Genomic DNA, 23,578 nt, shown 5'->3' with positions numbered 1-23,578 from the left:
TTGACCCTATCACCCTTTAAATTTTTACTTGTCTTCTTTGCTAGGCAGGGTTTGTCTATAGTCACGTGTCACACACGATGATTTAGTCAACAACGAACTGCATATATGACAGTGGAATACCATATAGCCTAGGTGTGTGTATAGCCTACAACATCGGGATTTATATAAGTACATTCTATGATGTTCGCACAATGAAATGGCCTAATGACATACTTCTCAGAACATATTCCCATTGTTAAGTGGCATATGATCGTATATCTTGCTCATGCCTATATCTCTCTAGCATCCAGTTTAGTGCTTGGCATACAGTAGCCTCAAAAATAGTTCCTGAAGGGATGAATGAATAATAGCAACCAAAAGGAGCAGCACTACTTACAGTCATCTTTGATGCAGAATTTCTGCCAGTTGATAGTTCGTTGGGCAGCAATCTCTGCACAGGCTTTCAAGTGCTCCATCTAAAATGGAAATCAATCACTACAAATAAGTAACCCCACCAAGCAGCCCACCCGGTACCACACCTGCTGCCTTGAGGGGTCATCATCCTTGCTTTCCATGGAAACCTAACACGGCTCTCTGTGTAAGGTTGATCCAGTGCCCTGGTGAACGTGGGACCAAGGCCCACACACAAGGCTTTTACCAAGCCTCCTACGTTCAACTCCCCACCACACAAAGGCCTTTTGTTTTCAGGATTCTTCAGACCACTCAATAATGCAGCAGGATAGGCCATGACTTGGAAAACCACATTCCAGTTTACTTTTTTCTTATTAAAAGCATAAAGAGTAAGAACATTAGGAGTCTTTAATACTGAAGATGTTCCTTCTAGACACTCCTATGCAATATACTCAATTTACTCCCCAAAGTCCAAACAATTTATCTTTAGGCATTAAGACATCATTTCTTTAGCATTCAAGGAAAAATATCACAGGTGCACAAATTTCAGGTTGATCCTGCCAACACTACGAACAAATTGACACTGGTGAAAAACCTAAGTCACCCCTCTTCATAATAGAAGTACCACGGCCAGGTGAGGGCGGGAACATGAGGGAGGACTCTCAGCCTCACACAGTAGTACAGCACCCAGTTAGGTATTAAGAATTTACCCTGATCCCAACCCTGGCCATGATGTTCTCTAAATATCTAAAAGCCCTATATAACTCCATCCAGATTACCTACTGAGCTGAGCCTCATCAAATGTCCTTTCCCCACCCTGCCATTTCCACCCCCTCGTACCAGGCTGATGAGTGTGTCGTACTGCAAGGCGGAGCCTGAGCTGGCTGTCACCACACTTGCCCGGAGGAATATCCCCTGTTCCTCCAGCAGCTTCTTGATCCCACGCACATGGGAGTCCAAGGTGTGCAAATCCCGGAGCTGTCGGTACTTGTCCTTTGATCCACAGATGAAGAGCAGAAGTTTGCGGACTTGCCGGCGCACAAATGGAGTCTGCTGGATCATCAGATACTTGAGGAGAGAAAAAACACAGTCAGTGACTCTGGAACTTTGTCTGGAAAAGCCAGACTCGGCTCCCTGGCTTTTTGTGAACTGTTAATAAAAACTGGTGAGAAACACAAACCAACCCCTTTTCGTGTGGCCAAGCCAGCCTTTGGTGAACTTTAGTATTCCTTACAGGGGCCAGCAGAAAGGCCCAGACAGAAAGAAGTCAAAGAAGGAAAAACAGTAATATTCCTGCTCCCCTTCCTAGAATACTTAGGAATCTGCAGGGAAGCTGGCCTCCACATCCGCCCACCCAGAGTGAAAATGTAAGGGAAAAAAACATTCAGCATCTCTCTTTCAGGTAGAAGAGGTAGGGAAAGAGGTAACACTACATTTATTTATCTTGAAATGGTCATTTGGAGTTTGCTAACAGGTTATTCATCCTAGAGTTAATCTCATGCTTGCTGTGGTTACTAAGCTATGGTCTCTAGGCCGGCTCCAAACGCACCCCATAGTACCCTGCTGCTCTGTGATGTCCAGTCCAGAACTGCGTTAACTGCACTGCTTCTTTGCAACGGGCTCCCTCTTAAGTTCTGACAATAGGGAGCACTAGAGTAACACTGGAGAGCAGGAGGAAAAGGCGGCACTGTTTCTTCCAGTCTGCCTGCTATCCTACCAACAGCCCTTCACTCTGGCAGCCTCCATCATTTCTTTAGTCTTCAAGGACAAACCGACTGCTAATCATCAGCTTCTTTCAGTACTTCCAGAATCAACCACATCATATCCCCTCTCCTCAGAGCTCCTGAGGTGCCAGCTGCTGCACCCCTCCTCAGATCCACTGGGCCTCCCTCTTCATACACAAGGCTGCTGGTAGCTGCTGCTGGCAGTTACTATCTCTGCGTACCTCAGTGTTACCTTTTAATCTTTTTTGCTATTTCAATGGCTATTTAACCAACTGCCTATATGAAAACCTCTGTTAATTTAATTAGTGTACATTCTTTTTTTCTGGACAGAGTCTGGTGTTAAACTTTCCCATTATCCCTGTGTGGAGAAACCTAGATAGACAGAATCAGAAACTCCAGTGGATGGCTTGTTTGATGCATATCTTCCATGGTGTCACCATATTGGGGGGGGGGGAGGTGTATAAGTAGGGTTACAGGTGTTCATATGGAAAATAATACAACAATGAATAAATCATAATACAAGAAAAACTATTCCATATACTACTTTACAGTAAAAATACTGTAAACCTACTTTTGCCCCATCCTATAGTATACTGCACAGGGGTGAGACCCAGGGGAAATGCTGTGTGAGGGTTAGGATGAAGGGGGCCACAAAGGTAGTGACAGCCAATGTGTCTTCTCTAAAACTGGCACTGCTCCCTTCACTTACCTCTGAGAGAAAGTAAAACCAGGAATGATCAAAGACAGGAGGTGGGATTCGAGAACTGGTGTCAGCGATCTTTTTGATTTGGTATGGAAGCCTCAGTACCATCTCTGTTAGAAGCTGAGTGTAGGCCTCAAACACATCAGCAGCATGACCCTGGGAGAAGAACATTTGTGTAAGAACCTGTGATTGACAATTTCCATGACAACACTTAAGAAAAAGGCTGGTTTATTGCTAACAAGGCATACCTTACACTAAAGTTGGTCAAGAAGCCTTTTGAAGCTGAGTCATCACTGGCTGACAGTTTAGTTTACAAACCAAGCAAGGTTCCAGGCTCCTGGGCAATTTCATTACATGCAAAGGTTACAGTGGAGACTGATCTCACTGCTCTTAACAGTTCTAACATGTCACTCTATAGTTTTTGACACATTGGTTGATTGTATTCAGCTTACACAAAATTTAGAATTAGAATGAAAAAAATTTTTGAAAAAACAGTAGGAGAAAAAGATTTCTGACTTTCTATGAGAAACATATTCCATTCCCTAGAACTAAAACTCCCATAACAACAAGAAATATTTAAATATGCCAAGGCAGCCAGGATCACTAAACTCAGTCAAGATCCTCGGTTTACATCACACAGACAGGCAGGGGGGCATAGAGATCTAAGGACAGTGGAAACAACAGCTATCTTGCAAGCTGTGTGGTCTCCAGGAAGAGTCTGTACAACCTATCTCATATTTAATCCCCAGTTATTCAGTTCTGTGCCAAGCATTGGGAGTATAAACAGGAATAAAATATGGTCTTTATTGATAGTTTAAAGGGAAGGCTCCACATCTGTGCACAGGGAACCTAAGGGAACATTCTCTCGATCAGACTTGACAGCAGGGAAGTGTGTATTGGGGAAGGTTTGCCCTAGGATCCAATGTTTGAGCTGGGTCTTGAAGAAGCAGGAATTAGCTAAATGGGGGAACACAGGAATGCAGAGGGAGAGGAAAGAATTTCAGAAGGAACAGCATGTACAAAGGCAACACGTCATATGTGGGGAAATGCACAATTTAGTAGGGCTGCATGCAGGGGTGTTGTAGGTGCGAAAGCTAGAGAGTAAGGTAGATAGCTGGATCCTCAAAGAACTTTTGGATGAAAAGTAATTAAAAACACCAAAGGGTTATTAAAAAGAGAAGAACATGACCAGATTCCTATTTTATGCCTGTTATACTCCTATACTAGTCTAAGCAGTTCTGAGTATGTAGTAAGAAGTACAATTAGTCCAACCCATTTAGCTCCATCACATGGATTCAATGAGATATAAATGGTAATAGTGAACATTTATTGAGCAATGGTACGTGCTAGGCACTGTGTTTTACAAACATCACCTCATTCAATGCTCACAACAACCCTATAAAGCAGATACTCTGTGTATCCTCATTTTCCAGGTATACAAGCTGAGGTTTACTAAGGTTAGTTATAACTTCTCTAAGCCTCATGGCTAGTGAGAACAACTGTTCCTAAGGGTTTGTTCCCAGACTCACCTGATCAGAAAGCCCATCTTCTAAATTAGCATGTTAAAGCCTCCAATAACAGCAGGGGGAGGATGTGATCCATTACTGACAACGTGACCTTGTATCATCTCATTTTTTTCCAAGGAGCTTAATGTGAAAGGACCATGACCATCTGATTTTATCCAATTTCTCAGGTTTACAAAATGGCAGGACTCAGATCCCAACAGAAGGTCATTTATTGAATCAAGCTGAGAGTAAACCCCTCTAAGGGATACAGGCTCCCTCCTGCAGCTCCTTGCCCTCAGCTCCTTCAGCTGTCCTCACTGAGTGTGCTCTGGGTGAGGGACAGGGGCAGTTCTTTGTCCAGGAAAGGCCCTTACCTTCACATACTGGCGGAGAAAGAACGGGCTCATGTCAGGTGGGGAGGAAGTAGTGTGTGGCTTCAGCAACTGGCTGGTGGCCACAGGCTCCTCATCATTCTGTTGGCTCTTCCAATACTCCAGCAGGGATCTGAGCACGTGCAGGCAGTAGTCCACAGCTCCAGAGCTCAGCAGGGCTGCTGCAGTGGCACTGGAGATGAGGGAGGACGACTGGGAGAAAGAAGGTAAGAGTGGTTTGTAAATGCAGGTCGGTGTTGGGGAAAGGAAACACACTCACACAATTAGCTGTCATGGAAGTGAGTTAGTCAGTCTCCATTTAAAAGTTTCCCAACTAGCTCAAACATTTCCCCAACTCTTTTGCATAGCGGTATGGTGAGAAAAAAGAAACAAAAAACCATCAGTTCTCAACTCTAATCTCCCTCCACTCACATGCCAGGGGCCAACAGGCCAGGACTACATAACCTTCCACCTGGAGGGGATGGGTTTTCTCTTTTTCCTTGGGCAACTAAAAAAGAAAACCATTCCAGGAAGGAGAGAAAACTTTCCATTATAGGCACTTTTTAGCAACCCCACCCTCCTGGTAGGGGCTCTTCTCATAGAACCAGCTTCCAAACGAGATGGAGTGAGCGATCACATGAATAAAAAAGTAGGAGAAAAGCTACTGTAAATAAAACCATTAGGAGAGCCTTGCAAATCCCAGCAAACCCCACAGCTCATAAGCTCATTAAGACTGGATGCAGTTCAGCCTCCATTTCTACCTTCTCTGCTTTGTGTTAATCTCCTTCCTACCAAGCACACACTTCTTTCTCTCTGCTTTATTACCATACCTTATAGCAACATACAGTGGGGAATCCTCTTAGCTACTTGACGCCTTGCAGAACAGTCCCCTGCTTTTCCATAATGGAACTTCCAAACCTTTTAATCCTTCCAATGGAGGGATTGTTGCAAAGATCAGGACTTGGAAGGGATTCCGGAAAAGGTGGAGGCTCTGTTCTTGAAGAGGTGACAGCTTAGAATCTAACTCCTCTGGAGCAACAATGGCCTTATTCTAATGCAGGACTATCACCTCTACCCTCAGTCCTAGCACCAACCAGACAATCCTCTTACCTTTCTCCACACCCATAAACTCAAAGCAAAAATACCTCACAAATGGAAGACTTGGATCCGGATTTGGTCCGGGACATGAAGACACTCAGGAGTCTCATTACTACCAGATGGACTTCATTTAGGGCACTGCGCTCATTCTTCTTGGAGACGTCCTGCAGACGGAAGCACAACCCAGATGCTCACACTTACTCATAAGCTTGAGGCATCCTCTTAGTAACATTCACTCAAGCCTATCAACACTAAATGCTCCTCAGGCGAAATCAGAGACAAAACAAGCTCATGTATCCATGGACTGCACCTGGATTACCGAAAGCCTTATACACTTAGGGAGCCACACATATTAAGATAGAAACAATTAATTTACTCTTTTCACCTTGTAGAACTAGAGAATGTCCATAAGTGTAGGGACTTCCTCGTGCTCCTCATTTATTCCCAGATCCAAAAGTATGCCTGGGTCAAAGTAGGCACTGAAAACATTTTTGTTGAATCAACAGAACTAGAGCCCTCAATGGATGGTCACCCCCTGAAACTAGGGGAAATTCTCTAAGAGAAGAATAAAAAACTGAGAACTCATCTTAGCCAATCCCTCTTTTTTACAGTATAACTCTCAAATTTTACCTTTTTATCCATGCCCAGTTCAGCAATAAGCTGGGAAAGTAGGTTATCCAGGGCACCCTTGTCTTTCTCGTCTTCTCCATCCAGATCTGCAGTGAGCATCAGAATGACCTAGAAGTTAATAGAGAAAACGTGAAAACCAATTCCCTAGAAAACAACTCGAAACACAAGCTGTTTCAGAAAAAATCCCCATCTACCTGACTTCCCTGACAATCATAACAGTATCCATGAGAAGGTTCTAACTCCCAAGGTATGCAAAGTTTAAGTGTCCAGGGTCAGAAAAGTGAAATTTTGGTATGTACCACATTTGGCATCACAGCAGTCATTTTGCAAAAAGTTTGCAAACTAAATGACTAAGCTACATTACAGCCAGCCAAGGAGGGTTGAAACAGGGCACTGTGCAGCTAGTGAAAAAATAGCTACCACAAGACCATACTCTAATACACTAATATTAATGAAAAATCACTACAGACTAAGAATCTCTGGAGCACACTTTTACTCCTCACTCTGTCAATAACTAGCTGGATGACTGTGGACATTTTAAAAAAATTCTCTGACCCTTGGGCTTCTCATCTATAAAGGGCTATGACTTGCAGTTCAAAATTGAATTCCATTGTTTTATGACCTAATACCAAAGCCTTACAGAGCCTCTGGAAGAGGAATGTCATCATGCTTTAGGATGCCCAACTATAATGTGACAGTGAACTGAGGGATACCTGCATGTATGGGATGGCCCGGACACCTCCAACATTTCGTAACTGGGGCAAGGTTTGCAGTAGTCTTTCCAACAGCATCAGACGGACCATGTGCAGCCTACAAGGCCAAAGAAAATATATGAAATATGAGGTAATATACAACCACTTACCAGTTGAATATAGCTCTTTCCTCTTGCTCCCAAGGTAAACAAGGCAACTACTGCTTAAGAACAATCCTAGCGTCAAAAAATGTTAATAAATGCCTATCTGGTATACCAGCAACATGGAAGAAATCTCACCCTGTTAAAAAGGGAGCAAAACTATTGCAAAATACAATTAATGGTATACTGAAAACCTACCAGAGAAAAGTTAAAATACTGCTCGAGCAATCAGGTCCTAGCTGTTCTCAGTATCAAAATCAAAATTTCAATATTACACACGATGGCTTCTTTCTAGCACATGGCTCTATTCTGCCTCCAGGCATTATTTTCTGGCATTCTTCTATCTATAAAGTCTGCAGCCCTAGCCGGCTTGGCTCAGTGGTTAGAGCGTCGGCCCACAGACCAGAGAGACCCGGGTTCGGTTCCTGTTAAGGGTATGTACCTCAGTTGCAGTTTGTCCCTGGCCCTGGTTGGGATCATTTGGGTGGCAACCACTTGATGTGTCTCTCTCACATCGATGTTTCTCTCTCTCCCTCCCGCTCTATCTGAAGATAAATGCAAAAAAAAAAAAAAAAACTGCATCATCCAGTTGCATAGTGACCCAACCTTCTCACTCTCATGCTTCCCAAGTCCTCAGGAAGGCCTGTCACTGCTTTACCCTGTCCTCTCACACCTTGCCCATCATTTTTCCTAGTACAAAATTCTATTTCAACACCACCCTTCCCATACCGAACCCATGAGTTCTACCATACACTCTGTTGGCCACTACCTAGCCTTCTTCATCTGCAGATACACAGCTGGGCTTTCATACTAAGTAGGGTATGCCCTTGGATCTCTAGTGAATACACTGATTCAAAAGGACCAACATGAAAATAAATTAATTAGGTCTTGTGGACAAGATGGTTGGCAGTTTCACCTAACAGATGGTCTTACATGAATTTAAGAGTTCATTTGCTGAATGAATTAATGGATTCACTCCCATAGTAAATCATTCTTCATTTTACTTTATGGACTGTTCGTAAGAAATGAAACGCTGATCTATTTTTTAAAGTGTGATTTTCATGTATTATATATCTCAGCAGGCAGTTATTCAGAATATTTACAAAATAGTAAAAATCTGCCCTGACTGGTTTGGCTCAGCATTTGGCAGCAGTTCTCAACCTGTGGGTCACGACCCCTTTGGGGGTCAAACAACCTTTCACAGGGGTTGCCTAAGACAGAACAGTAGAAAAATTACAGCTATGAAGTAGCAATAAAAATAATTTTATGGTTGGGGGTCACTACAACCTGAGGAACTGTATTAAAAGGTCGCAGCATTAGGAAGGTTGAGAACCACTGAGTTAGAGCGTCAGCAGCCCTCAGACCGAGGGGTTGCCGGTTCAATTCCCGGTCGGGGGCCCAAACCTGGGTTGCAGGTTTGATTCCTGGCCCCAGTTGGGGTCGTGCGAGAGGAAACCAACTGATATGTCTCTCTCACATTGATGTTCCTCTCTCCCTCCCTCCCTCCCTCCCTCCCTTCCACCCTCTCTAGAAATCAATCCTAGGGTAAAGATTAACCAAAAATAATAATAATAATAAATTTTAAACTCTGAGTGAAAGAACAGTGTCTTATTTGAATAATTACCATTCTAAACAGAACTTGAAGAAATGCGCCAAATGCCCTTTAGAATGCTGTCACACAGAAGCCCACCCGTGCGTTCGTGAGTAATCAGGCAAGCTGTGGGGGCTACAAACAAGCAAGAACTGGCCAGGACGGGCGAGGTGCAAGTGAGGGAAGCTGAGAGGACAGCAGCAGTGCAGCTTTAAATCTTAGCAAGTGTTCTAGATTTGTCTTCTTTGTCCTAGTTAGAATTATGTCACCTCCATTTCAGAGAGAACAGGAAGTAGTTTTTCCCTTAAAGCTTCCCTATATTCCTAGTACTGAGAAGTGGTTGTCATAAAAACATGTGTCCTCTTCACTCAAATCTTTCTCTCTCTTTTTTTTATCCTCACCCAAGGACATTTTTCCATTTTTGTTCAGATAGAGTGGAAGAGAGAGAGAGAGGAAGAGATGAAATGTAATCTTTGAGATGGATTAAAATCTTCATGTTTGAAGAACATGCATGTAAATGAATACACACACGCAAAGAAAAAAGTCAACAAAATGAGTTTTTCTGCTAAAAATCATTCAGTTCAAAATATTGAATCATTATTTCTACACTAATGTGATAACTGTGGGCCTCAACAAATTTAACAAACACTACATCACAGTGAATTCTTAAGATTTTCTTCCTATTTCTCTAGTCACCTCTTGGTTAAGAATATATTCACTCCGCCAATCCAGTATAAAAACCACCAGAATACCTTGAGGGCATTGGATTAGAATTTATAAATTAGTTTCAATTTGCCAAGTGCTCCATCACTGTAATTTTTAAACATAAAAATTGTCTCTGTCTTACTTCTTCAGTAGCTTCCTTATAAACATGCTGAGCAAGCAACTATTGCTAGTGTATATTTAACAGCTATCACTATTGAGCATATAACAATGCCATTAACAAAGAGAATGCTACAAAATGAGTTTATGGGTAATGATGAAAAAAGAAAGAGTTGAGCCCTGGCCGGTTTGGCTCAGCGGTTTAGAGTGCTGGCCTGCGGTCCAGAGAGTCCCAGGTTCGGGTCCTGCTAAGGGCATGTGCCTCGGTTACAGTTTGTCCCAGGCCCTGGATGGGTCGTGCGAGAGGCAGCCACTCAATGTGTCCCTTTTACGTCGATGTTTCTCTCTCTCTTTCTCTCTCTCTTTCTCTCTCTCTCTCTCTCTCTCTCTCTCTCTCTCTCCCCCACTCTATGTGAACAAAAAATGGAAAAATGTCCTCAGGTGAGGATAAAAAAAAAAAAAAGAAAGATTTGAATGAGGAGAAAACATGTTTTTATGACAACCATTTCTCAGTTACTAGGAATATAGGGAAGCTTTAAGGGAAATACTACTTTTTATTCTCTCTGAAATTGATTTGACATAATTCTAACTAGGACAAAGATCTAGAACACTTGCTAAAATTTAAAACTGCATCATGAATTTATTATCTTCATATTTCAAAAGAGATATACTGTTATCACCTGGATCCTGCAATGGATCCTTCATCCTATTCCTAAAATATTTCCCCACAGGAAAGCCTCTTGACAGAATGACCAGGTCCTGACCTGTTGCTGGTGTGGACATCTCCTTCTCCTTCCCCTTCCCCTTCTCCCTCGGAGCCATCTCCTTCCTGGTGTCCAGTTGTGGTGCTGATGGCACCAGTGCTTGAGCTGACACTTCCTGGTCCAGCTGGATGTCCCTCCGCTGTGGTATCACCATAAGCACTGCTCCGGCCGGATACTGGAGGGAAATGGTTAAAAAGCACAAATCAACTCCCAAAGCATGATGGAATCCGATGCATTCAGAAGTCAGCCATAGTTAGAAGATGGCTGGTAGTTTTAGAAATGTTGTCTTCTGTGTGAAGCTATATAAGGATGAAATTCACAATTTTGACTCATAGCACTATGCTAAATGATTCTCAAGACAGCCATTCAGCCTTCTACAAAACATAGTATCTACCTACAAGAACTATCTTAATCACAGCTACTAATAAATTTCCGTTTCACATTCCAGAGGATATACACCGATTTGAGAATCTAGATATCAGCTACTCTTAACCTCTCCCATAAAAAATTTTCACATCCAGACTGATTTCCCTAACAGGAGCAAAAACCAGTACAATGAATTTCAAGGCCATGCCATAATTGTTTTAGATTAACCATAAATTGGGATTAGGTATGTCACTGCTTTCTTCCACTAACAGATAACTAAAAGCTGCCTATAAAATATTCCAATATTAACCTCACTGAGCTTAAGCTATTATCACTAAACACTTGAAACTCCAGGGGTGAGGTCAAATGAATTCCATGAATTTTTCAATGAGTCCCCAAAGCTTCCCTCTGCTGACACCAATTCCAGGAGTCAGGCAGGGGATTGATTCCATTTTGTCCCCACCCTCTGCCCAAGGAGATCAGGACCCCAAGCCACATTACCACTGTGTTCGCCAGCCACGGAGTCCACTGCACTTCCCCCGCTCTCCGAGCCCACACTACCACCATGTTCAGCAGGAGAGGTCCGAAGGGTGGAACCATCAGTCGCTGCTGTGCTGCCCTCATCGTCTGAGGCTGGAGCTGAGAGAGTAACGAGAGCTGTTACAGGTAAAAACCCCCCCTTGGAGCGAAAGCATCAAACCATATAGTGCAGAGGACACAATGCAGTTTATCTGTCCTGTCGTCAAAGGAAAAAGGGAAAGACTTGCTTTGCTGGTTAATAAGTAACAGGAACAAACACTATACACAGTGGATTGTGAACAGTACTGAGACAGAAGTGAAAACCCAGTTCACTGGGCACTTCCTTCGCTGTTATCAGTGTGAGTAGAACAGTGCAGAGATTTCGTTAAGAATCTGTGACATGGCAGAGATTTCATTAAGAATCTGTGACATGGACACACAGTTTTCTAGCTAAAATGCTTCATAGTCATCATTGTGTAGGTGTTACTGACACCTGCTGAGATTGGAAAGTAGCCATTAACATAGAACTCTTCATTTTAATGAGATATTTTTAGTAACAAGCTACTTGTGCTTATGTTAGGAAATCATTTATGTGAACTCTTGAATCAACCCTATTTGTTTTTCTTTTTAAACAGGTGGTCCAGAGGGGAGCTCACTGGGAAATTTCACACCGCCTAATCATCCTCATCAGATGCTAATAATGAAGCAAGGAAATTCCCCAGAGACAGCCACAGCATCCAGGATCAGGGCTGAGCTGAGACAGGAGGAAAATGCTGGATGAGGTGCATGGGGAACAAAAGCCAAGACAGCCACAGGGTACAGTAGGAACATGACTGGCACAGCACAACAGTGACCTCCGAGCCTGAAATGACAGCAATTGGAGGGACCAAGGAAAGCAACAAGCCATGGCAACAGGTGAAAAGGGACAGCCAATTTCTCTATTTCTTACCTATTCAGGGTAAAACCCCCAAAAGGAAAAGAAAAAAGAAAAAAAAACAAATATAGGGAAGCATCAGTCTGAAAAATTCCAAGTCAACCCTTAAATTACTCGGGTTGCTTTTCCAGCGGCTTGTTCAAATGCTCCAACATCTTCTATTTTGGTCCAACTCTTTACTCAAGAAATGTTTTAATCAAGTTAGGAAAGAGATGGAAAGTGAAGACAAAATGAGGTCTGAACATTTCCTATTCATTTGAATTGTGTACAAAATCCCTACCTCCCAAACTCACAGATCCCTGAGGGTTAGCCACAATGACCTGCAGCTAACTTGGCTTCTTGCAGCTTCTTTTATTTGAAAATGAAGAGAAAACAGTTAAAATGTATAATGTCTACTTCTTGTCTTTATTTTAATGTTGTCTAAAATGTTAGAACTCCGATGAAGAACTTCATCTGAAAGCTGTAATTTAAGCCATAAAGTTAAACAACCTGCAAGCTGTTCTCTTGGCCTTGCCTCAGGGAATTAGTGAAGCCAGGGAGCATGCAGTGTAGGAAGCGAAGCCATGAGCATCCTTGCCAAGCTGCATCAGTATGCCTTCCACACCCGTATTTCCAAAACAAAGGCAGAAGCGAAAAGTCCAGAATGGCCTGTCAAAGCAGCTGCCCATTACACTCTCACAGCATTGGAATCAAGGCCTGAGGGCCCTGGGGCCCTGAGCCGTGCTCCTTGCTGTGGACAGTTACCTGATGCTGTGGTGTCAGAGAGGGTTCCTGCGTCCAGAGAGGAAGAGCTGGGTGCTTGGCCGGACAGCCCCAGGCTCTGCAGGCCCAGGGCACTGCTGCTGCTGCCTGGGAAACAAGTGGAGAGTGAGCACAACATCCCCTCCAGACCCCATCCACGATGCTGCTTTGGCCACCTGCTGTCCTCAGGAGTCTAAACTCACCAGTATTAGAACCCCTCTGGCCTAGAGGAAGTTGATCAACAGTTACTGCTGTCCAACCACCACATTTGGTTACAGAGATGGTGGAAGGCTTCCTTCAATTCAGGTAGGGCACAGGCTGGAGGAATCTAACAGATTTTGGAGGGAACAATCCAAAGGACCAAACTAACAAACTATGAGATTGGTTCCCAGACCAAAAATGTTACCACAATTCCTCTCACTCTCCACCTGTATCTCTGAACAGCTCTCACCCAGATCAACCTCTCCCCAAATCTGGGGACAAGCTAAGTTAACTGCCCATCAGTAACTATCAAACCCTCTTTCCTGTGCAAAGCCAATGAGCCACCGTGTTCCTGACATGGCCTTCTACCTTGTTGGTCCTGCTGCAGGCTCAGGGCAATGGCTAGTTCAACCATGGTCTCATCATCTGCATCAGGTGGGATGTCCAGCATGGGGGGAAAGCCCTCTGCACCTGCAAGCAGGGCCTCCAGGGGAGAGGGGTTGCCATTGTTGACATTTTCGGCTGTCTCCAGGACCATCGACTCAGACTGCAAAGAAAGCTCTGTCAGTGTCCCATGGTAAAGGGAAGATCTTGGAAGTCCACTGAATAAGAGCTAGAGGAGAGTTAGAGGCCCCTCTTCCCCTCTCTGGATCCAGACTCACCACCATCTCAAAATCTCCATGATCGACCTCACTCTGTTCCTGGCTTTCCTGACGGATGTGACCACCATTCGGGATTCCCGATGACTGCATTTTCTCATCTGCATCATCATCATCATCATCATCCTTGTCTCCTGGGTCAAAGAAACCCCAGTCACCTGAAGATACTTCAAGGTCTTTCTTCCCTCAGCATGTGGTGTGAGGAGTCATGGAGCAAACAAAAACCCAGGCAAGTTACTAGCTGGCTCCTATGCCTTAGAGGTAAACTCCAGAGTGCTATGTCCAGCCTGTTCTCATGCTTCCTGGACCTGGCAGGGTCTGGGAAGATGGGGTTGATAGTGACAGCTTGCCCCCACCCAGGAAAAGACTTTTTCCAGCTGATGAAGGGAGTGGGGGAAAACCTTAGATTCCAAAAGGATTTCCATAAAGCAGAGAAATCTAAGACCAGCAAGCCCACAAGTTCCCAACAACTCTTAGGAGACCTTGGACAACACAAAGAAAATAAATAAATAATATTATCTGTTATCTGTCATAGCAGCTTGGAGTGTTATTTTACTATTTTTTTCCAAAACTGGGTCATTTAGATTTTCACACTACATAATCATTATAAGAAGAACCAGAATTGAAATGTAAAATCAAATGGAGGCTGAGGACACCACTACAGGTCCTGCCCAGGCAGCTCCTGTGTAAAGGGGAGAGGCCTTCTCATAAGGGAGAAGTTAGACTCCTAACTGTCAGAAGAAGACAGAGACCTTGCCTCCCACTCAGTGGGCTGGGAAAACATGTGAATGTGGCCTTAATTGGAAACATACACTATCTGCACTCTAGCTCCTCACCAAAGATGCACAAACTGTTGCCTAACTCATCAAAAGCTCAGATAAGATCTATGACATTCAAGTAAGGTTGAAGGTCAGTTAAGAGCATTTCTCTACACCCACGCTGTACCATACAGTAGCCACCAGCCTCATGTGTCTACTGAGAATTTAGAATGTGACTAGTATAAATGGAGATGTGACATCAGTGTATACTACATTCTAGGTAAAGACTATACAAAAAAATATTTTTAAGGTTGCAAAATATTTCACTAATAACTTATATTGATGTGTTAAAATATTTTATATACTAGATTAATTAGTAAGTTAATTTCAAAATACTTTTTACTCTTTATAATGTGGCTAATAGAAAATATAAAATTATGTATTTAACTTTCATTGGAAATTTACTTCTGAGGCAAATCAAGTAACCAGAGTTCCGTAATATAATGCTACTATGTAGATACTTGGAGAACTGCTTTTCTAGTGTTAAATGTTATGCACTGAATTTGTGTTCAAGTGTACCATGAGGAAAATCTCTGGTGAAATCTGTCAAACGCTGCAGGCAAGACCGCTGAGGATTTGTTGCCTACACGCTAGGCAACAAAATGGACCCTTAAAGTAGAGCTTTTATGCCAGTAAGTCTATTTTTCCTGAAAATTTGCCTTGTGTTATTTTTGCTATGGCTCTTTCAATCAAATATAGGATCTTCACTTAACCATGGAGGACCTCATGATGTAGACTTTTTTTTTTTTTGCATCCTTGGCTTGATTTTACACTATTACACCTTTATTTTCCCATGGCTTTTTCTTTATTACTATATGCATTTTTACATGACATCTTAAATTCTTTTTTTTTTTTTTAATTTTTTTTTTTTTCCTCACCTGAGGACATTTTTTGTTCAGATAGAATGGGAGAGAGAAAGGGGGGGAGAGAGAGAGAAACATCGAAAGGGACACATCGAGTGGCTGCCTCCCGCACGACCCAACCAGGACTGGGAACGAACTGCAACCGAGGTATGTGCCCTTAGCGGGAACTGAACCCGGGTCTCTCTGGATCATAGGCCGACGCTCTAACCGCTGAGCCAGACTGGCCAGGGCAACACCTTAAATTCTTTATGGAATAAGGTTAGGGTAAAAACAAAGGATATACAAACAAGTCTCCAGGACCTGGGTCAACATAGGCAGCACATCCTCCCTTCTCCCCCTTCCCACCACACCCATATGAGCCTAAACCCAGACCTCACATTACCCATTGGAGTGTTGCTTCGAGGGGAGGAGGGCAATGTCACATGTCTCCGCTTGTTCCTGGGCCTTAGGACTCGAATTAGAGCTTGTTTACAAGAGAAGCTCACGGCAGGATCCTGAGGTTGAAAGAAAACTGTCATGCTTAGGTTTTATATTATACATGAAACTGTCTACAAAACACTTTCGTCTCTGGGCAATCATGTACATGCATGTGGAAGACCTACCTACTCTCGCTGGTAACCCTTCTGACCAAGTTCAGCACTTAACCCATTTCCTGACCTGGCATGTGTAAGACCCTTATATGACATTCTTGTAACTCAGTCCTGGTGACAAACTGGCAGGTCATTTGCCCCTAAAGTCACTGTAGCTGTGGTTTTGGCTTTTCATCAAATGATCAGGCTCATCTTAGCTCTATCTAAAATCAGTACCTCAAACACTTAGCTTCTGTGACAGAATCACTGGAAATAGATGGTGATGGTCCTTCACATACTCATTTTAATTAATACCTAGCTTAGCAGTAAGTAGCAATGACCAGGAAATTCCTGGGGATTCAACACTAAACAATACAAAGTCCATAACCTCTTCAAACCATTTTTTTCCCAAGGAATGCGTAAAATCTTAAAGCTTTTATTGATATTCAGAACTCTTAATTCCCATTTTCTCCTTTAAACCTGTTTTATTTCATTAGAGAGCAAACTTATAAAAAAAATTTTCTGGACATCCCCAGGCTATGTGGGGTTGTAATGATACGTACAGGACACAGTAGCATCTGCATGTAGATCTTGGATGCTGTGTTAATACAGTCCAGCTCACACGTACAGTAGCCATGGATAATGTCTACCAGAGCATTGACAGTAGCTTCAATATGCGTTAGGCCTAAAGGGGGTGGGGGAGACATAATGGCAAAACTTCTAACTACCTGAGAGTCCAAGACAAAAGAACAAATTCTTATCCCCACATAAAGATCAAGCCAGAAAAATAATAACTAGTACACATACAGCAAAACAAAACACACACAGAATACAGGCTGTCAGCATTATTTGATTTGTTTTGTTAATAGTATCCTAATCTCCCAAACTGTCCTCAAAAGCCTTTCCAGATATCCTGCATACAGAAATGAGTAGTTGTCTACTCTCTTGGATATCAAAACAGGATATCAAAGTGTGAAAAGATGAGCCATCACTAACCCCAAACCTTAGGTGATGATAAACATGACCTTGACATGCCTTTTAGGTTAACTACCCAAGCAACCTACAAACACATGTACTACGGGTTGTTTTACTTTTCTAGATTGCATTTCAGATCCTGACTCTCCCACCTATTCTCAGGACAGTGTGAGAAATTAGATACCAAAGGCAGTGGTAGCTTAGAAACAATGTAATTCTCAAGGCTGATACTTAATTTTTACCTTTTGAAATGGCTTTTAATCAAACTCTCAAAGATTTTTTAAAAAACAAAACACAACTAGGATACACACACACACACACACACACACACACACACACAAATATTCACCCCGACATGAAGAGACACAAGAAAACCCCACTTCTCTGCCCCTCCACTGCATTCCTGTATCAGGGACAATGCACTGATAGCACAGACTTCTACCTCCTACCTGTTAATTCTGGAAGAAATAGATGATGAAGACTAAAGGCTAGGGGTTTGATCTGTTCAAAGACAGAACACGTGTCAGACTTCACTATCTATCAAGACTCAAGTGTTCCTTTCAGCATGATACCTGGCAGGCAGGCAGGTGCCAAGAAGGCATTCTTCGGTTTGGATGCATGGAGTTTCCAGAAGTGATTCACCAGCTGGGTGATGAAACTACAGCAATCTCCTTCCAACTGCTTCTGAGGCTCTCTCCCCTCTTCCACTCCTTCTAAGCAGGAGAAAGAAAATAATTAATGACAGTAAATTAGAGATGGAATTTAATTTGTTTTAAGGTTAACTCAGGTCAAGGAAGCTTGCCTGGGGAGGGAGTTTCAAGTGGGGCCCCAATCAATATGCCAACTATCCCTAGATTCCAGCAGGCACATCTAGGAAAAAAACAGTCTGGGAAAGGAATATCACAGAAAACATTGTATGTTAGAATTAAGCAGAAGTGGGAGCAATCAGGATCTTTACAGCAGATTTGGAGACCTCAGGTCCAACTGTTCAACTTCTAATGACTGGAAGAACATTTGAGATTTCCTAGAATGATTCCTGGATCATAGTGTTAGAAAGGGGAACAAGATGCTGACATATGGGTGCATGTAAATAACAGAGAATTATAAAGGCATCAAAAAACCATATTTGATAAAGGTGAAACAAGTTTAGTACCCAGATAAAATGAGGAGACAGGAGGAAACAGAATTGAGCACTAAAAAAGGCTACCACGTGTATTAACAAAATACTGGCAAAAGAACAGCATGAAAATAAAAGACATGAACCTTTTATTTTGAAGATATCAGGGCCTAAGCTTAACTTTACCCTGAAGATCATTAAGAGGTAGTGACAGATTATATATCAATGTTCAGAGCACTAAATAAACCCAAGGATAATTCAAGGAGTAAGCACTGAAAAGAGTAACATTTACTTAAAATGGTACAATCTTAACGTCACAAACACTCCAAAGGTATAAAGATAAGAAAGTACAATTCCTGGCTCAGAATGTGAAGTCAGTCAAAGGCCAGTGACAACAGCAAGAGGATGAAAGTGTGTAGAAGGTATATTAAGCAGATCAGGACCACAGCCATATAAGGCCAAGTTCACCTGTTTCCATCTGGGGCAGCTTTGACTCCGTAAAGTGGACAAGGTTGTTAGGGCGCATGATGGCAATGGAGCGAGCTGTGATCACCAGTCTCTGGAAGACCTCAGGGTCCAAGTCCTTGCCTTCTTTGCTGGATGTGTTGAGACACTGCACAGCTTTGCTCAGCAGGGCCTGATCCTATAACGAAAGGATCACAGAGGATAACCACAAGCAAGGGCTGGGTACTAAAGCAAAGCAGAAAGGAGAGCTGGCAGATCATCAGGATGGCTACCTCCTCTCAGGAGAACACGTAAATTACTACCAGTGAACTGGAACAAATCTTCAAAGTTAAACTTCTAATACATAAAATATTAAAGGCACTAAAAAAAAAAAAATCAAAAGCCATAAAATCAGTATCAAAGTATGATGGGAAAAAGTAGAAACCATCCAATTCTCCAAAACTGCAACATCCCAGATCTCTTTCTTACAATAAAAGTCATTCCTTTGCACCCTGGCTGAGTGGCTCAGTTGGTTGTAGCATCATGCCACACATCAAAGGTTGCAGGTTCAATTCCTGATCAGGGCACATACCCAGGTTGTGGATTCGATCCCTGATCAGGGCACACATGGGAAGTAATGGATGTTTCCCTCTCTCCCTTTCTCTCTCCTCTTTCCTCTCTCTCTAAAATCAGTGAACACATTCTCAGGTAAGGGTTTAAAAAAGAAAAGAGTCATTCTTTTGCCAGTTTGTGTCATCCAAAGATTGTGCTTCCAACGCTACCTTTCCTTGAAAGGTTCAGCAGGTTAAACTGCAGTTCTCAGTTCCTCGGATTGGAGGCATAAAAGCTAACCAAAGCTTCTTCCTCATGGACTGGAACTGTCATCCTTTCCATGTGTGGAAACTGGCCTAACTTACCACCTGCAGCCCTACTTACTTTTATAGGTGAGACCCTCTCTCCCCAGATTTCTCCCTCAGTAGCTCCCCAACAAACATTCAACAATTTCCTCACAAGCAAGTACGCCTAATTATGGCGGTACCACAGCTGGTGAAGGGAAAACACCAGCAGTCCTGATCTCCCGAATGAGTCCCCTCTGTTTACTCTCTTCTAGTAAGAAGATACATCTACTCGAATGTCCCTCCCTTCTCTTTCTTAAATCTTACTGGTCCTATTAGAGTGATGGAAAAATAAATAAATAAATGCAAACCTTCAGTTTGCAGGGATATCTATTAATTTCTCAGGAGACATTTTAGACTGTGTGGATCTAATCTCAAAAGCTATCCTTTCCCACCTTACTTCACTATGCCCTTGCATGACAGACGGAAAGCCAACACGCTGGACTCCCTGTCGGCAGCCCCAACCTCCACTTCTACAGAAGGCATCCCAAAGAAGCAGCAATTACCTTGTGGCTGTGGTAGGCAGAACGGCTTGTGTGCAGGCTGGCCAGCAGGCTCTTAGACTGCTGCTGGACACTGGCAGGTGCTGGCAGGGACAGCAGCAAAGTGGCCAGCTCCTGAGCTGCATTCTTATTTCTCTCCTGATGTGAAACACAGCAGGGTTACCATTACCCTGCCACATGCACCAGGCCGTATGCACTGTCTACACCCTGCCCTCCCCCTTCATCCCTGCTAGGCCCCCAGGGCAAGGTGATGCTCCATGGACTGCTAAAAGCCAAACAAAGAATTTCAGAAATTATAATCCTTCCATAATACAGGCATAAAAATTGAGTCTGGCCCTGGCCAGTTTGGCTCAGCGGTTAGAGCGTCGGCCTACGGTCCGGAGAGACCCGGGTTCGGTTCCCGCTAAGGGCACGTACTTCGGTTGCAGTTTGTTCCCGGCCCTGGTTGGTCGTGCGGGTGGCAGCCACTCGATGTGTCCCTTCACGTCGATGTTTCTCTCTCTCTCCCTTCCTCTCTCTCCCTCCCACTCTATCTGTACAAAAATGGAAAAATGTCCTCGGGTGAGGATAAAAAAAAAAATTTTTTAAAAAATAAAAAAATTGAGTCTGAGCTCATGATTCCAAGAACAGTGTTCTTTTACCAGTACTCATCCTATTCTAGGAAACACTCTAAGGGTCCCCCAAAAGTAGGACAGGAGGCCTTAAACTGAAGACTTCTCTGGTGCTTCTCTGCAAATAAAGATTAAGCTGTAAATGTTCTTTAACTGCGAGGCCCTGGGGCCTCCTGACTCCACTTACTTCCTGCCTCTCCAGAAAGCGCCCATGTACTTGAAAAAGTAACTTGCCTTTTCGATGATTGGGCCAACAGCAAAGCAGCTTTCCAGGGCTTCTAAAGAATTCACAACCAGCCTAGGGAGACAAAAAAGCTGGCTTGAGTACAACAACCCTTCTGCCTTGCACTTGAGCCTGTGCAAACTATAGTTGTGAGGACCTTGGGGACAGCTAATGAATGCCAAATACAAAATCAAAGCACAAGAAGACCTGCCACAGGCACCATGCATATCGTTTCCTTGTGTTACAGGCCAGAAGAAACCTGGCTCCTGCTTGGAGATCAGCCTAAGGCCATGTTCATAATCCGGAACTCAAAGAGAGGGCTTTTCTTCCTCAAAGAGGATAAATGTGCTTCCCTCTGCTGCCTGTGGCAGGGATCACTGAGATGGGCTTAACAGTCTTGATGCAATGGGACCCGAAGCTCAGGTACCCACAGACCACAGGCAAAGGGATACATACACAAGGGGAAAGGACCAGCCATCTTCTACTGTGAAAATAGCTTGTATTTTACTTACACCTCCTACAAAATGCAGAGGTACTTCCTAAAAGTCCCTAAGTATGGGGAAGAGAGCAAACTGATTTTTAGGAGCATGCTTATTGCCAACATTTAAAGTATACTACAAAGCACTTTTAGAAACCTGAGCAATTTTCTCTTAGGAAAGAACAGGAAACCCAGCTTTGGAGGGTACCAAGTAACATGCTCCCCAGGGCCGCCTCCTGTGAGTTTAATGTGGCATAGTAAAAAGACCAACACTCTGACAGCCGACGCTCTGGATAGACAGGGAAAGGAATGAGAAGGCAGCTGGACAGCAAGGTCAAGGGGTAAAGGAAGACAATAAAGAGCCAGGGAAGAGGAACCAGAGGCATTAAACGAAGTTCGACAGAATAAGCTCTCCGGTGGCTCTTCAGATGGCAGAACTTCTCCGTGGTCCCACTGCCCCTGGCCGCCCTTCTCATCCACTGTAGAGAAGCGCAGAGAGGAATGGGGTAAGGAAGAGAAAGCCAACATGTCTGAAGCGGCCAACACCAAGTGCGCACGTGCAACCCTCTGCATTCTCCACCTGTACACGGACAGCTCTGCAGCCGTGCAATGACCAGAACAGAAAGAAGCAGGAGGACTCTTCCACAGAAGCAGAGTCAATGCAAAGCCACACCATTGGGTTACACTGCTCTCTGACACACACTCACTCGTGCAGAGGAAAGAAAGAGGGCATACTAACCGGTCCAGCTTGGTTAGGGACTCAGTTTCAGAACTTGGGGGTAGAAGCAAAGGAAAAAAAAAGGAAAAAAATGTAAAGCTCAGAGAAACCTGGAAACACATCCTAAGCAAACAATATAAGAACAGGGTAGGGGAAGAGAAAAAGTGAGAGAGAGAAAGAAGGGAGGGGGGAGGCTGCTGGTGGGAGGCAGTGATTCAAGCCAGGCTATTCTTCTGACTTACAATGTAAGAAACTCAAAATCTTACATCATGAGTTACTTCACCTGCCATGGCAAACCAGTAGCTACCTAGCACAAAGAAGCCGAGCGCAGTGCTTAAGAAGGCCACTGGAGGGAACCTAGGAGGCTCTGAACTCTGCTAGATGCAGCAGCCAGCCTCTTGCAGCAGTGTTATTACCACATAAGTTGCTGCTGCAGAGAAAGATGAGAAAATGATGAAAGAATGAAAAGGAAGAGTTTTCCCTATAATTTCACCAATACTCTATCCTAATCTACAATAATGGCTTAAATTAAGCATCTTATTCAGCAGCCTCTGGCTACTCCAAAGGGTACCTGAGCACTAAGAGAAGGCAGAGAGCCCTCTGGCAGAGACTGGAGTCAGATGGCTCTCAGCACACTTTCAGGCTTTGTCTGCACACTAAGGACACAGCAAGTGTCAGGGGTTGTGTGAAAACTTGAAAATCACAGGCTCAACTTGGGGCAGTTAATAGAGACTGACTCTCTCTCAAGCACAAGTTCTGCAGGGATAGTGAACAACGGTGAGAACTGAAGCCAACCCCTGCCAGTGCAGGTACCTCTCCAGGACAGTTCCACTGGTCGTAGTAGGGGCAGCTGAGTCACTTTCCCCAGTGCCATTGCTCTGGTTCAGGTTTGAAGGACAGATGTTGCTGACAGAGGCAGAAGGGAATTCTTCCGGGGGCTCATCTGGCCAGCCAAATTGCTCCTTAGTCTTGCCATAAATTTTTACAGCATCAATCATAGTGACACCTGCTGGATCCACTGAGGCCCCAACTGTAATAAGCAAGAGAAGCCATTAAGAAGCATATTCCCTGAAGGGCTAAAACCACTGCCTCCAAAGCAAAGACTGGACTAAGTTTTAGCAAAGTAGCAAATCACATGCATTTTACAGTCGTAAAAGAACCTTATATCCTGCAACTTCAGCAGCACTTTAGTCTTGTACAGATGTTGAACACATGAAGAAACCGTTCCACTGCCCACAGCTTACCAGGTCCACTACTTGGAAGAAGAGTCACTAACCATCACTGTAGAGATCAGACCCTCTGGTGCTAACAGGGTACTAAATGTCTCATTCCATACCCCCAGGGAGCTCTGAGCACTCCCTTTGTTCAAAGCACAGATTATCATTGATACTAACAGGATCAGACAGGTGGCCGGTAAATACTAGAGAAAGATGTGAGGAGTAGGAAAGGCTCAGTATTTGTACTCGGAGTTTTAAGTTTTCAATAGCATTGC

At 43.6% G+C, this 23,578-nt stretch overlaps 1 protein-coding gene across 6 annotated transcripts in view; it reads right to left on the bottom strand.

Annotated features, from left to right (window-relative positions):
* The window catches only part of UBR4 (ubiquitin protein ligase E3 component n-recognin 4), a 137,195-nt gene that overhangs the window by 50,274 nt on the left and 63,343 nt on the right, over positions 1 to 23,578 (bottom strand). For 2 of the 6 annotated variants that reach the window (XM_036255541.1, XM_036255546.1), the window contains 19 exons: positions 22,900 to 23,116; positions 20,902 to 20,965; positions 20,060 to 20,194; positions 18,682 to 18,856; positions 17,669 to 17,809; positions 16,685 to 16,806; positions 15,935 to 16,046; positions 13,875 to 14,005; positions 13,582 to 13,759; positions 13,015 to 13,119; positions 11,319 to 11,474; positions 10,452 to 10,626; positions 7,135 to 7,231; positions 6,422 to 6,529; positions 5,839 to 5,955; positions 4,697 to 4,906; positions 2,824 to 2,973; positions 1,231 to 1,458; positions 377 to 455 (listed from right to left, as the gene is read on the bottom strand). In XM_036255541.1, the coding sequence (XP_036111434.1) occupies positions 377 to 455; positions 1,231 to 1,458; positions 2,824 to 2,973; positions 4,697 to 4,906; positions 5,839 to 5,955; positions 6,422 to 6,529; positions 7,135 to 7,231; positions 10,452 to 10,626; positions 11,319 to 11,474; positions 13,015 to 13,119; positions 13,582 to 13,759; positions 13,875 to 14,005; positions 15,935 to 16,046; positions 16,685 to 16,806; positions 17,669 to 17,809; positions 18,682 to 18,856; positions 20,060 to 20,194; positions 20,902 to 20,965; positions 22,900 to 23,116 (2,700 nt within the window). The remainder of the gene's footprint in view (positions 1 to 376; positions 456 to 1,230; positions 1,459 to 2,823; positions 2,974 to 4,696; positions 4,907 to 5,838; positions 5,956 to 6,421; positions 6,530 to 7,134; positions 7,232 to 10,451; positions 10,627 to 11,318; positions 11,475 to 13,014; positions 13,120 to 13,581; positions 13,760 to 13,874; positions 14,006 to 15,934; positions 16,047 to 16,684; positions 16,807 to 17,668; positions 17,810 to 18,681; positions 18,857 to 20,059; positions 20,195 to 20,901; positions 20,966 to 22,899; positions 23,117 to 23,578) is intronic. The other 4 variants (XM_036255544.1, XM_036255545.1, XM_036255542.1 and 1 more) reach the window with 4 other exon arrangements.

The sequence above is a fragment of the Molossus molossus genome, unplaced genomic scaffold (genome assembly GCF_014108415.1).
Source record: "Molossus molossus isolate mMolMol1 unplaced genomic scaffold, mMolMol1.p scaffold_m16_p_12, whole genome shotgun sequence".
Taxonomy (NCBI): domain Eukaryota; kingdom Metazoa; phylum Chordata; class Mammalia; order Chiroptera; family Molossidae; genus Molossus; species Molossus molossus.
The sequence above is the reverse complement of the archived record's forward strand: the minus strand, read 5'-3'. Positions and strand labels throughout refer to the sequence as shown.